This window comes from Typopeltis vanoorti, chromosome 4 (genome assembly GCF_054136105.1).
Source record: "Typopeltis vanoorti isolate ZY-2024b chromosome 4, IOZ_Tvanoo_1.0, whole genome shotgun sequence".
Taxonomy (NCBI): domain Eukaryota; kingdom Metazoa; phylum Arthropoda; class Arachnida; order Uropygi; family Thelyphonidae; genus Typopeltis; species Typopeltis vanoorti.
In genome coordinates, this window is record NC_143552.1 from 22,300,794 (window position 1) to 22,315,487 (window position 14,694).

Genomic DNA, 14,694 nt, shown 5'->3' on the forward strand with positions numbered 1-14,694 from the left:
AGATTAGTCATACTTAGTAATTCATTTACTTTTTATAACAGAATGACAGTTGAGTTGGATAAAAAGATTAGCTACCCAGTGATACTGCTGGATTTTGCAGTTCTATTTCACATGAAGTTCCTACCATGTGGAACTCTGTTACACAAATTGTAGCAAATGGGAACTGATAGGAAGCTGGTAATATTGATATAAGGATGGCTGATAGACAGATACCAGAGAGTAGGAGCAGAATTTAGCAGGAAAGGTGACTAGCAGTGTACTGCATGGCTTTGTGCTTGGTCCACTGCTATTTAATTTGAACATCTGTAATATAGACAGTGATTTGAAGGAAAATATGTTGTTTGCTGATAATGCAAATCAGGTTAATCAAGGCATTATAGAGAGCTTGCAAAATGATTTAAATTGGCTGGTAGTATGGGCAAAAGATAATGGATGCAATTTTAATGGAAAATTTGTAAAGTTATGCATTTGGAGAGAAAGATTACTAGCTATGTACTGCATTGACAGTACATAGCTAGTAATGACAGAGCTGTACTCCCAAAAATTGATGATGCTAATGGCCTGGGATGGGTGGAAAGAGTTTAGGTGTGAAGAAAGTTGTAGAATTGGTGGTAATATAGAGGAAATGACTGGGGAAGGTATTGAAGAGTCACATCGTAGGAGTGACGTTCTTAGGACTTGTAGAAGCAGTAATGATTTCTTATGTTTATTCACTAATACTAGAAGTATTCGAAATAAGGGGAATGAAATTGTTGCTTTGCTCGAGTCTGTTCGCCCCAAAATTGTTGGTATAAGTGAGACGTGGTTAGATGACGATGACATCCTGACAGGAATAGAGATGAACGGATATGATATTTTTCGTGAAGATATTTAAGGAAGAAGTGTAGGAGGAGGAGTACTGTTAATGGTAGCAGATGAGTTGTGCCCATCTAAGGTGGAATTGCAAGGTGCAAATAGTGGTCACGGTTTTGAGGCGGTATGGTGTGAGGTAGAAGTAAACAGGATGAAATATTTAGTTGGGTGTTGCTATACACCTGGTAATATGGAGGGTAATGAGAAGGAAATGTATAGGCGAATTGGCCTAGCTAGCAAGAAACGAGTTATCATAATGGGCGACTCTAATTATGGTAATATAGACTGGAAGCAAGAGACTGCATTCTGGGGGTAAAGAAAATGAATGAGTTTTTGAAAGATAAATTACCTTAGGCAGCACGTAACAGAGGGTACACGAGGATCAAGAGTATTGGATTTGATCATCTCATCAGATGATGTTATTATAAATGAGGTGTCAAATCTTCCACCATTTGGTGAGAGTGACCACGAGGTGATCACGTGCAGGGTGACCAGTCATTCGAGGACGTCTGTTAGAAAGAGATATATGTGGAATTATAAGACTGGTAATTACGAAAAGCTCAGGAAACAGCTTCCGATAATAAATTGGAAAGAGGAACTGGATGGAAAGGATATCAATGCTGCTTGGGCCATACTCAAGAACTATTTGGTGGAGGCAATATCAGCGTGCATTCCAAGGGTCAAGAGGGTAAACAGAGTGGGTGTAAAATGGATGAATCAAGAGATAAGGTATGCAATATGGAAGAAGAAGGTATTATGGAAGAAACACAAAATGAGTATATATAACAACCAGTTGCATGAGAAGTACAAAGAGCAGGTGAGGAAGGTGACTAGCTTGATAAGGGTAGCAAAAATGCAGTATGAGCAGCAGTTAGCTAAAGCGGCCAAAAAAAATCCTAAGGAGTTTTTTCGATATGTCGCCAGTAGAAGAAAGAATGATTATGGTAGGATGGGATTGATTGGTGAAAACGGAGGAATGATAACCGCTGCGGAGGATATAGTTGAGATAAATATCTCAACTTTATCTCAATATTTAGTGAGCAATTTCTAAAGGTATTTCATTCTTGTGTCATCATGCAGAACTTGAAAGCAGTGGGAAAGGAGGAGGAACTGTTAGTAAGTGAACAGGAGGTATATGAGGAATTGAATAGACTTGATGTAAATAAGGCTGTGGGACTTGATGCTATTTCACCACGTGTCTTGAGAGAATGTGCCAGAGAGTTAACAACATGTAAGAAGAATAAGTTAACAAAGTAAAAAGAAGTTAATAACATGTTGAAAAGATATACAACAGCTTTTGTATATCTTTTCAACATGAGTCTCTCACTGGGTCAAGTTCCAAAAGAGTGGAAAGAGGGTAAAATTGTTCCAATTCATAAGGGAGGTGATAAGAGTAAGGCTTTGAATTATAGACCAGTCTGTGTGTCTGGAGTTGTGGTCAAGGTATTAGAGAAGTTAGTTAGAAATAAAGTTCAGAATTGGGTTGACAACAGAAAAATACTCTTTGGCGGCCAGCATGGATTTACTAAAGGAAGATCGTGCTTTAGCAACCTGCTTACTTTTTATAATAGTGGGACAAATGCGTTGGATAAGGGTATTGCATATACAGTGGTAAATTTAGATTTTGCAAAGGCGTTTGATAAATTGCCACATGACAAGCTGGTAATTAAATTGGAACGGATGGGGCTGAACAGTAGATTGGTTCACTGGATTGGAGATTGGTTGTCTGATAGGTATCAGCGAGTTGTCTATGGAGGAGCGATATCCCAGAAAAGGAAAGTTACTAGTGGTGTACCTCAAGGGTCTGTTTTGGGTTTGTGTTTAATTGCTGTTTAATTTGTATGTAAATGATATCTGGAGAGGTCTGAATGGTGATGTGCAGTTGTTTGTAGATGATGCAAAGTTGAGCGCTATCAGGAGTAGTGTGGATGCTGTAGCTTTGCAAGAGGACTTGAATACACTGTCTAAATAAGTGGGGATGTCAATTCAATGTTTCAACGTGTAAGGTTTTGAAATTTGGAAAGCAGAGATGGGATGTAGAGTACGCAATCGGTGCGAATATCTTGGAAGTGGTAGAGGAAATGAGAGATCTGGGAGTGATTGTAGACAAGGACCTAAAATTTCGGGGACATGTTACTAAAATAGTGAAGACAACACAGCGGATAATGGGAATGATGCAGAGGACATTGACTTGTAGAATTAAGGATGTTATGGTTCCTTTGTATAAGGTTTTGATCAGGCCACATATGGATTACTGTGCACAGATCTGGTCACTTGGTTTTCAAAAAGATGAAATTGCTTTGGAAAATGTTCAGAGGCGATTGACTAAGGTGGTTTCTGGTCTCTGGAATGTAGAGTATGAAGTCAGATTGACAAAATGCAATTTGCAGAAATTGGTGGATAGGAGGAGGAGGGGGGGGGGGATATGATTGAGACATATAAGCTGTTAAGTGGTTATTACCAGATTAACGTCGGGGAGGTTTTGCACAGAATGGGTGAGGATAGCAGGAGAACAAGAGGTCATTCCTGGAAGCTGTATAAGGCGGGTGTGAGCAAGGGAGTGAGGAGCAGGTTTTTTGCATGGAGAGTGGTGAGTGATTGGAATGCTTTGCCCGAGAGTGTGGTGTGTGCAGAGACAGTGAATATATTTAAGGCACAGTATGATAAATTGTGTGTATAACAGTGGACCTCCCATGATGAGTCTTTGACTCCATGGAGGTTTTTATAATAATAATAATAATAAAGATTGGGGAGTTGGTTAGGGAAATGAAGTTCAGAGGACTTATTTCAGAAGTCACCAGGTTAGCTCATAGGATTACTTAGTTATTGAAGAACATACTAACAAACAGCAATAAGGAAATTATCATGCCCTTTTATAAGGCTTTAATACAGCCACATCTGGATTACTGTGTACTGGTTTGGGTTTCTTGGGGATGACCAAGTGTTGGACCACTGCTATTTAATTTGAATATTTATAATATAGGCAGTGATTTGAAGGAAAACATTGAGTTGCATCCACATCACCATCTTCATATCAATCCCCATTTGTTCCAATTTGTGTAGCAGAGTTCCATGTGGTGGGAACTACATCTGAAATAGATAATGGTAGGATGTAGGAATATGGAATGCTCTTCTTATGTGAAGATAAACTGAAAATTTGTGGGTTACAGAAATTGATTGATAGGTAGAAATGAAAGGATATGATAGAAATGTTTAAATTGCTAAAAAGGTTTTATATGATTGATATAGAAAAATTTGAGAGCATTTTTGAGAGGCTAGAGGAGGCAGAATGGTGTGTGTATGTGGAGGGGGGGGATTGTCAGTTTGTTTGTGAGTGCTTTGCCAGTGAATGCATTCAAGGAGAGTTATAATAGATATTGCATAGATTGTCTGGTCCTCCTTATATGAAATGGAGATTCCAGTGCATTAATAATAATAATAATGTACACTTCTTGATAATTATTCATGCAGATACACATTTTGTTAATTATATTTTATTGTAATGTGTGTGTGTGTGTGTGTGTGTGTGTGTGTGTGTGTGTGTGTGTGTGTGTGTGTGTGTGTGTGTGTGTGTGTGTGTACTCTGAAATGTTGATAATGTAAAAGTGGCCAAGATGGAAATACTGTATTTTGATTATATGTACCGTTATCACTTACTGTTGTTGACATCAAAGCAGAGCAGTTATGAAACCAAAACTAATTTCCTTTATGCACTAAGGATTTTTAGATGACAAATGCAAGAAGATACTGAAGAAACATGCAAATAATGATATTCCAGTAACGTTTTTAGATGATATTTACCTCTAGACAAAGGTACATGTTGACAGTGATATTGCCAAGCATAGAGCTGGAAACGTGGATACAACCAATGCAATCTGTGTGACGCTCTGCAGCCTTTGTTTTGATTAGCAGAAAAGACTGCTAGAGAATAAAAGCTGGATAACTGAGAGGGAGAGGTAATGTAGGGAAAGAAAAAGAGGAAAATTTGAAGTTATAGAATAATATAATGAGTCAGGGGGCTTCCTGATCAATTGGTGCATAATCCTGCTCCCACATACTCTTCCAGGTTGTGCCTGGAGAAGTAATCCAAATAGTGGTATGTGAGTGACACTGTCAAGGCATGTAATGACAAAGAAACTGGTCACTCATGTCTAAGAATATCTCCTGTCACTCACTGCACTTCTCACTCTATCCTTCTAACTATGAACTAACTCGGAATAATCTTTCAGCTAGCGACACTGTGTCTCCCTCGTAAACTAATTTCAATAAAAAATACACAATGCAACCATTCACTACATACAAACCATGCTGGAATCTCCTAATGAAAAGCTCACTTTCATATCACTAACATCTTTGGCATTAACACCATCATAAATGAAATTTAACCATCTGCAATCCAGCCATCCAAATAGTGAGGTCATCTTTCTTGATGACCTCAACATCCATAATTCTAATTGACTTCCCTTTTCCAATACCACTGACCAAGCTGGAAGAGAGAGAGAGACAGAAATCTTTGCTCTAAGCAATGACCTAATGCAAATTGTTCATCTATGTACACAAATTTCTGATAACCCTCTTCATTCTCCCCATGTAGGGCACCTGTTCATGGTGGAAGGGACCTTCTAGTGATGGTACTGGCCCTTTTCATTCTTACTCTTTTCTTTGCTTTTCTTCCCATATTCTTTGCTCTACTTCTCCTGAGTTTTTCACTATCCTTTTTTCCAGACCACTATCACTGAGATCCAATGCCCTGCCACTGTGTTTGCATGCAGTGTGACCCGTGGACATCCGGAACAGGCGATCGTGGCAGTCTTGGCCCCTGCTTTGGCAAGACAAGCAGTCCTGGATGTCCCAGGCAAGTGGGCTTGCCTGCAAGGGTCAAAGGTGTTGCAGTAAGTCTCTCACCCCTTGGTCCAGAGGGTTGGGATCCTAGGCTTGCTGTAGTGCCAGTATAGTATCCAGAGTAGCTCTGGTGTTCAACTTCTGAGTGCAATGATTGCTTGCTGGTCAGTGGGCATCCATGTGTGGCTCTGTGGTGGGTGGTGAGCTCTGGCACTGAACCAAAAACTCTTTGAGCATGAATCTTTCATCCTCACATTTCAGGGGCGCTAACAAAGTCCCAACCAAGTAGTGATAGTGTAGATCCAGTATATGGAAACAGAAGTAAGAAACAAAAGATATATATGTTACTAGTATAAATGTACCAACATTTTTAATCATTCATTCAACAGGTGCAAAATCAATAGGGAAAATGTCACCCTTCTTTATTCAAAAGGGTTTGTAAGGACTGTTTCCCAAAACTGTTAAGAAATTGCATTCTGGTGATATCCTTGTGGAAATATTGTGTCAGCAACATTCCAAGAAACTGCTGAGAGCAACGACAATGGATGGAATACAAATCACAGTAACACCTCATAAAACACTCAATTCCTGTAGAGGAGTCATATCAGAATGGGATCTCCTTAATGTTCCTGATGTTCAGAACTTAAAGATCAAGGAGTGCCGGGTGTGAGGCACATCCTGATACGTAGGGATGGTCACCTGGTTTCAACCAAGAATATCATCCTTACTTTTGATACACCTAAGCCTCCAATTCTGTAAAAACAGAGTATCTCAGCTGTTCTGTTAGAATGTACATCCCTAACCTGCTAAGATGCTTTAAATGTCAGAGATATGGACATGCCCAAACTGCCTGTGTGGTTCTACTACCTGTGCCCGATGTGTTAGTAAAGAGCATGATAACAAATCTTGCTGTGCAAAAAAAAGCTAAATGTGTCAACTGTCAGGGAGAAATATTTAACCGAAATATTTGGTTAAATAAATATCTTTCTTGTGATTACGTGATTATATCATTCAGTTATACAGCTTTGACCCTTAAGCACCCCTTTATGAATATCTCATGAGGCAATTAGTGTTATTTTCACTTTGATACTCCACTCTGAGGACATGATTCATCTCTTATCTGAGCGACATTCTTCCATCACGTTTACCTTCTCTATCCTGCCGAAATATGCTACTCCCTTTTTATTCTAACACTTTTAGAACATCCTCCTCCGCAGTTAACCAAGTTTCACTGATATCGGCAACCTTAACCTTTGGAGAGACTAAGTTAATCAATGCCATAAACTCATTCCCTTTATTTCTAATGCTTCTAATATTTGTAGATAGAATAACCAGTGCATTGCCAGTATTACTCCCATCATACTTCACCTGGCTCTGTAATATAATGTACACCCTCTGATTTCTCTAACCACTATCCCCACACTAGGCCATCTCTGCTACATTCTGCCCATGCATTTCTCATTTCTCAACCCTGAAGCACTTGCTTGCCCAGAAGGTTCTCCAAATGCCTGTGCCCTTCTGCATTCAGATGTAATCCATCTTTTGCATACCTCTTCTATCCTCAAACATACTCCACACACATATACCACCACCTACACATTCGTGCTATCAATCTCATTTGTCATCACCACCCTTCTCCTCCACTCCACATTATCATACCAGGCATAGTGAGATACTGAGCAACATTTTCACTATCTTTCCTCAGACACATTTCTGCTGCACTATTCCTAACATCAACCTCAAATATCATGCTATATGATTCACACCACCTCTCAGGTCATTTGTCCCAACCATTACTATCCTCTCTTTTATATTTTCACTCTTCTTCATTGCCATACCCACTATCACTCCTTCAAACAAACACTCCTTTGGCACTCTACTCTTCACATCTGGAATCATCAAATTTCCATAAGTGACACTCTGAACAGATTCATTCATCCTTTTCTCACTGGCATCACTGACTCTTATGACTTTCAATCTCTCTTGTTTCTCTCCCTCCTCTCTCTCATCTCTCTATTCCTTGCTTCTACACTCTCTCAATTTTCTGCAATTTCCTCTCTTCCCCTGTCTCTCCCATTCTCTCATCTCACTCTCTCTCCCTTACTCCCTGATGCCCTTCTTGCACTAGTCAACCCTCTCCAACCTCCTGATATTTTCATTCATCCTTCTCAACTCCGTCTTAATTCCTTCCATCTCCTTTCTCAGCAGTTCTGTTTCCCTCTCCACACATTCCTGCTTTTATCTGACATTTATGCACAATCAAGGCCATCAGATAAACCATCTCTCTCTAAATTCATATGCATGTCTTTCATATTCTCTCAACCCTCCAATATACTGCAGGTATCAATCAATTTAATTTCACTAATTTCTGAAGCACTATTGCTGCTGCCACTGAATCCCAAGTTTGAGATGCATATGTCTCTCAGTTCCTCCCACTGCCTACATTTCATGCACACATGCACATTCCTGTCTCACACATGCCACATTTTTAAACAGTGGAATAAGCATAGTACATGCTTAGCAAGCTACAAAATCATCAACTATTCGACATGTAATGTAGTCTTTGAATGGTGGTGGGCTGAGTGATGTGCTAGTGGTGGCTGCCATGTTATATATAATCGATACAGTTGGATACAATACTGAAACAATAAAATCCTAACAAAATGCTGCACAATCATACAATAAAATCATCAATTGCAATAGTGCATTCTTAAAAACCAGTATTGGTAATGAAATAAACACAATAATATCCTTCCTTACCACTGATACTTATCTTTTTTTTTTAATAGCTCGTATCGTGCTATGGCTTTTGGGGGATACTTCTTTAACACGTTGACTGCCAACTATGAGATAATTCTTAGTAGGCGATCTGGCCAAGAGGGCTGACTACGAGTTATCTCATAGTTGCTGGACTTGCCTTTTCGTGCAGCTGCGAGTATATTCGTAGTATATAAGCGTAACTAAGGATAGTTGGCTTCTGGGAAGAGAACAAAAAATGAAGGCTGGCATACATGAACAGAAAATTTATTCATACATTGAAAATCAAATACAAAGTAATTGAACAATTTTATTTTTTGTGTTATCTTTTAAAACAATCTTCCACACAAAGTGCTGGCTTCTCTTTGCAGGCCGGACAATAATAACGCTTTTCTCGTTGTTTTTTAGCTTGGGTCCAAATTCGAGTAACATTCTCTTTTGTAGAGTTGCCATCTACAAAAGGCAAACTGGCACCTCTGTCATTAGCTGGCATTTACCAGATACCATGTGAATATAATTTAACATACTTTGAACAGACAGGCGATTCTGTGGAAAAAAGAATAAATGAACATCAATATTATATCGAATACATGAAACCTCAAAAAGTCTGGTCTGGCACAACGTAGTATTGACACTAAAAACAATATCCGGTGGGATAAAGCTCGTCTTCTCCATAGATGCAAGTTTAAATCGAACGCCTTTTTAAAGAAAGTTGTGAAGCCCTTTTACATCGGCCAAATCTGAATCGAAATGATTGTCTCTCTCTCTTCCAAAAGTTTGGGAGATTCTTATCTTGTGTAACCATCAAAGAAATAGTTTTCACGAATTATTTAATAATATTTTATTAATATCAATTTGTAGCATGCGGCAACAGTTTTTAATTGGTAATCCACCGGCTGTTATGTACTTTGTATTCCATTCCTTTGAATTGCTTGTTGTCTACACTGATGATGTACTGTTAATTTCAGTACGAAATATTTGTACCTTTATTTCGTTAAAGTTAATTACTGTGGTTATCATGTAATTTATTATTTATTGACATCAAGCTTATTTATTTCCTCATATACTACCTGCTCACTCACAATTAAGCCATTCTCTGCTATTTCCCCTACACTAGAGTTTCTCATGATTTTGCCCTGATGAGAACACAACATCCTTATATTTCTTCACTGAATACTTCAACTATGTCTTCTGCAGTAGTTACCATTCTACCATTTTCATCTCCATTAATATCATCTTACCATAATCATTCTTTTTTCTACTTGCCATATATCTGAAAAACTTGAGGGTTTTTCTTGGCCAGATTTGCTAATTTCTGTTCATAATGTAATTTTGTTGTTCTTACTCACTACATCACCTTTTTTGGGATGCTCTTTATGCTCCTCATGCAATTGATTGCTACCATTATTCATCTTGCCTCCACAGTATCCTCTTCTTCCAAATTTCATGCTTAATCCCTTCATTCATCTACTTGACGTGTTTTGACTAATTTTTCTCTTATTCAGTGTAAATTTATTCATTTGACTTCCTGCCATACTAGCTTTGCAAATTTTGATGTCTATTTTAAAATAGACATTTAATTTGCCATCTTCACAAAAACATTATGCTTAAATAGTCTTCATCTTTTTGATGCTGATTTTCATACCAAATTTATTACAGAAGTTATTCAATTTAGTGATGGAATCCTGCAGACTAGTACTGGATTTTACTTAGAAGTATAACATCATCTGCATAAAGTAAACAGCTGAGATTAACATCTCCAGTTTTGATAAGAGATTTAATATCACTTTTCTTCATAATGTGATGAATAAGAGTGGAGATAATGTCAGTCTTATCTTACATCTAATTTAACATTAAACATCTTCCTGTATCTCCTTCAATTCTAGCCCTTATTTACAACTGAAATGTATACTAAGTATTGCATGATACAGTGTCCCATTTACTGCCATATAACTGAAGCGTTTGAATAACTTTCCTCTTTTCCAAACCTACCAAACTTAAATATAGATCCTTGTTATATTCTCATGATTTTTCAACTGCTTGTTCTTAAAGTGAAAATCTGATTCTTACAACTTCTATTTCGCTTGAATCCAGCTTGTTCTTCACCACACTTTCCTTCCACAATTTTTCTTAGCTGTTTCTCAAGTATACTTACATAACTCTTGCCAGAAACACTCAATATAGGGAAATTCTTCTATAATTCTCACATTCAGTTTTACTTCTCTTATTATAGATGGGTATTATAAGCACTCTACTCCAATGATCTGGAATTTGACCATCTGGCTAGGCCTTTTGAATTTGCAGTGTAAAACTTTCATACCTCCATATTTGGGCATTGCTGGTCATATATCATCAACTCTAGCTGCCTTTCCACATTTCAGGTTTTTGATAGCTTTATCCACTTCAAGTACTGATATATACACTGCTTGGAAAGAAGTCAATGAACACCATAGTGTGAGGAGGAACAAACAGCCATTGCACCCATCTTAATAAGGTATAGAACCTCCTTTCACTGCAGTGACTGCAGCAATCCTAAGGAGAGGGCATACTTTCCACAACCATAGGATAGCAATCAATAGGAATATTGGACCATTCTTCCTGTAAGTGGACCGTTTTGGGATGGATGTCCCTTAACCTGACCAGATGCTCCAATTCATCTCACTGATATTCAATAGAATAGAGATCAGGGCTCTGTGGAGGCCAGTCAAGTGTGGTGATGTTCATATCCACAAACCTTACAGTTGCAGCAGCAGCCTTATGAAAAGTGCATTGTCTTGCTGAAAAAGACAGTGGTCAGTTCTATAGAAATGCCACAAAGTAGAAAGCCTTGTATTGTCCAGAATGTTCAGATACCTCTTGGAATTCAAGATTCGTGGCACTACAGAGGTCTGAGATCAGACCAAGAAAAACAGGACCATACCATCACATTGCCATCTCCAAATTCCATAGATGGGATTGCTTACCCTGGTAAGGACGTTCACGGGCATCTACAACATCCACACCTGTCCATTTGCTCAATATAGATGTAGTGTGATTCATTGCTCCATAACAGCTTTCCAAGCTTCTGTGTCTCACTGTACACACTCTTTATGCTGAAGACGAATGTGCATGTCGGTTTGGGTAATGTGGAGCTTACATATTGTGCTCCTACTGTGGAACTCATGTTATGAGCATCGGTTCTGAATGTTTTTGTGCAGATTTGTGTTCCAGTTAATGCCTGGAACTCCACATTTAACGTGTTGGCCAAAGAATGACAGTTTTTAGCACCTTACACTCACATTTGGTGAGTGTGGTGGGTCATCCACTGCAGGTAACACTTGCAGTTGACCCCCTGCACTTTCACCACTGTATGGCATCACTAATTATTGAAATGGGATTGCCTAATTTGTCAGTTCCTGTCTCACAACCATTTCACCTGCACACAGTTGCTGGGAGCATAATATTCTTCACATTTATACCAGCCATATGCACATGATTCATTACATAGAATGATGCACCTTGCCCATGAGGAAGTCCATTGACTTCTTTCCAAGCAACATATTCCTGATTGCATTCCTGTTGAGTGTTTTCTATCACCAGGTTGTCGCTGCTTGTTACATTTATCAATTTTTCAAAGTAATTCCTTCAGATATTTAGAATATGTTTATCTTTGATTTTCATGTTACCTTTATCATCTCTGATCCCTTTTAAAGTACTCTTTCCTCCATTTTTGAACTATTTCAATTGCCATGTCCATCCAGGCTCCCCCCCCCTCCTCCTCCTCCTCCCATTTCCCTGTTTCTTTTGCATTCCCATTCTGTCTTCATCTCTCACACTACTGCTAGTATCTCCATTGCCAAGCACTTCAGTTTCTTTCATTCCACACTCTTGATCTTTTGCTTCACCTCTTACTTTTTCTGATCTCCTGCTTGCATCAAACTGTACTTCCTTCCAGCAACATTTTCTCCATTTCGCTCACTCCAAAGCCATTCAAGCGCAATCCATCACTTTTGTTTGAATCTATTCTTCCCTCAAATACATGCCACACATCTAAAAACTGCACTCCTCTTCTCCTCACGCAGCTCTGTCAGCACACTGTTCATAATTCTCACTTGCAGTCTCAACTCATTATTGTCATGCCTCAGCAACACACACACAGACAACCTTTCCTACAATTCTGTTATCTTTCACTCTTGTGATTAACCTCCTAGTGTCTGCCTTTGAATTCTTCTTATGTCCACCTAACTCATTTGTTCACATAACCACCACTAACTGTCTTGCTTGTTTCCTCTTCATATCCAAAGTATGAATTATTTTGCTCATTCTACTTCCTGGAAAGCATACCTTATGGACTCTCTCATTCACCAATCCTGTAATAATGGAATCTCCACACACTGCTATTCTCGAGTCATTCGTCATCTCTTTTTCTTTCTTTTTTTTTTTTCATTCTATCCTTTTCATAATTTCATTTGTTTCACTAAACATCTAATATCACTTCACATATTTCTCTTTTCATTTTGAACAACTCTTCAAATCTTGCATTTTGGCAGTTTCACTTTTCGTCATTCCTGTAGTCTCATTCCCTCTCATTTCTTAATTTTTACATTTTTTTCACTCCATCAGTCTCATTTGTTCTGCTATTCATACTGTCTTTTGCACCAAAATTTACACTAACTTTCATTCCTTCAGTTTGTTTTGCATTCACTGATAATTCATAATGTAACAAAAAAACAATAATTTCTGTAAATCCACACCTTCTCTTGCCTCCTGTTCAGTCTCTCCACAATGGTCAGATTTAGATTTTGCCAAGCATACTTGTTGCACACATTAAATCATTTTCAAAAAGTCATTGTTAATATCTCAATCACAAAAAAACATTGTTAATAGCACTTGATTTATGCACTACATGCCATGCAGATCTCGTTCATACTGCACATGTTCTGTTCAAGGCAAGATTCAAAAATTCAATAAAAAGTTAGTAACAAATCTATGAAGACTAACAATCATGCTGGTACATCAAGCTATAAAGTTTAAACAATATTATACTAAAATGCAAGCAATATCACCAATTATTACACAAAATACCCCTTCTCTTTTCCGAGCCCTTTACCGACACATATAGCAGCCATCCTATTGCCATTAAAATCATGTTCATGTTGTTTCTCTATGAAACTCTAGTGGATACTGTATGATAAGAATAAATCCATTTATAACTGCTAAAAATAATCTCATTTTATAACATTTTAAGAAAAAAAGTTGTTCAATATGTGTAACTTAGTAAATGCATATAATCACCATGGTAAATTGAAAAGGCATTATAAAAAGAAGCAAGTTCTCAGAAAACAAAAGCTTTTGAAATACAGTAGGTACTTTCAGCGAAAGTGCTTGGGGGGGGGGGGAGATTTCTTCTCTGTTTGATCATTCTTTCTTGCAAGTATTGCCTTTCAGTTTTACAAAACTGACCTATAAGAAACTTTAGTTTTAAAATATACTAACTAGTTTTTTAAGTTGTACATAAGAGGCTATTACTAGCTCTTTTGTATTAAATATTCTTTTATATTGGTGCATTTGCTTTTGTTGACTTTTCTTGAAGGACCAAAGGATGCTAGTCTCAGCAATGATGTTTTTGAAGACATGAGTAGTGGGGGTTCTTTTGACCATCCAGAAGAAGAAGACATTTTAGAAGTTCCAGAAGAAGAAGAAGAAGTTAATAATATATGTATGCAAGTAGGTATCCTCACTTATAACTTGTAATTTAAAATATCATCATCATCATTTTTATATAAGTCATGACAATATATAATGAATAGTGCAAAGATTATGAATGCTTTGTTAGTTGAAATACATAAAGAGAATGGAATTCAGTTTGTGAATGTATAGGATGAGTTTTAGGGATAAATGAAACTATTTAACAGTTACAGACTGCATTTTAAATGGTTTTGGCATGAGGCATGGTAGGGACAGTAATGAGTATAGAGAATAAATCTGAGCAAGGAAGGATTCAAGGAGTGCTTATGAATAGAGAAGTGATAGTATGAGTGTGGAGAATGAAAGAACAGGAGTGTGAATAGATAAGATAGGTGTGGGGAGGGGGAGTTCATTTAGGTGTGGAGAGGGTTTGGGAAGGGTAATTGCAAGAATGAAATGATTGGAGGAAGATATAGAGAAGTCAAATCTAATAAGCAGTACAGCAGAACTTGTTACAAACATAACAGTTCATATACTAATGTTAGAAATATCAGAAAAATAGGGATATAAAATTGT

General features: G+C 37.8%; 1 protein-coding gene across 10 annotated transcripts in view; it reads left to right on the forward strand.

The window, feature by feature from the left end:
• LOC150107158 (small G protein signaling modulator 1-like) overlaps positions 1-14,694 on the forward strand; it is a 568,327-nt gene that overhangs the window by 321,868 nt on the left and 231,765 nt on the right. For 9 of the 10 annotated variants that reach the window (XM_090391669.1, XM_090391666.1, XM_090391667.1 and 6 more), the window contains one exon: positions 14,024-14,161. In XM_090391669.1, coding sequence (XP_090247795.1) covers positions 14,024-14,161 — 138 coding nt within the window. The remainder of the gene's footprint in view (positions 1-14,023; positions 14,162-14,694) is intronic. The other variant, XM_090391674.1, reaches the window with a different exon arrangement.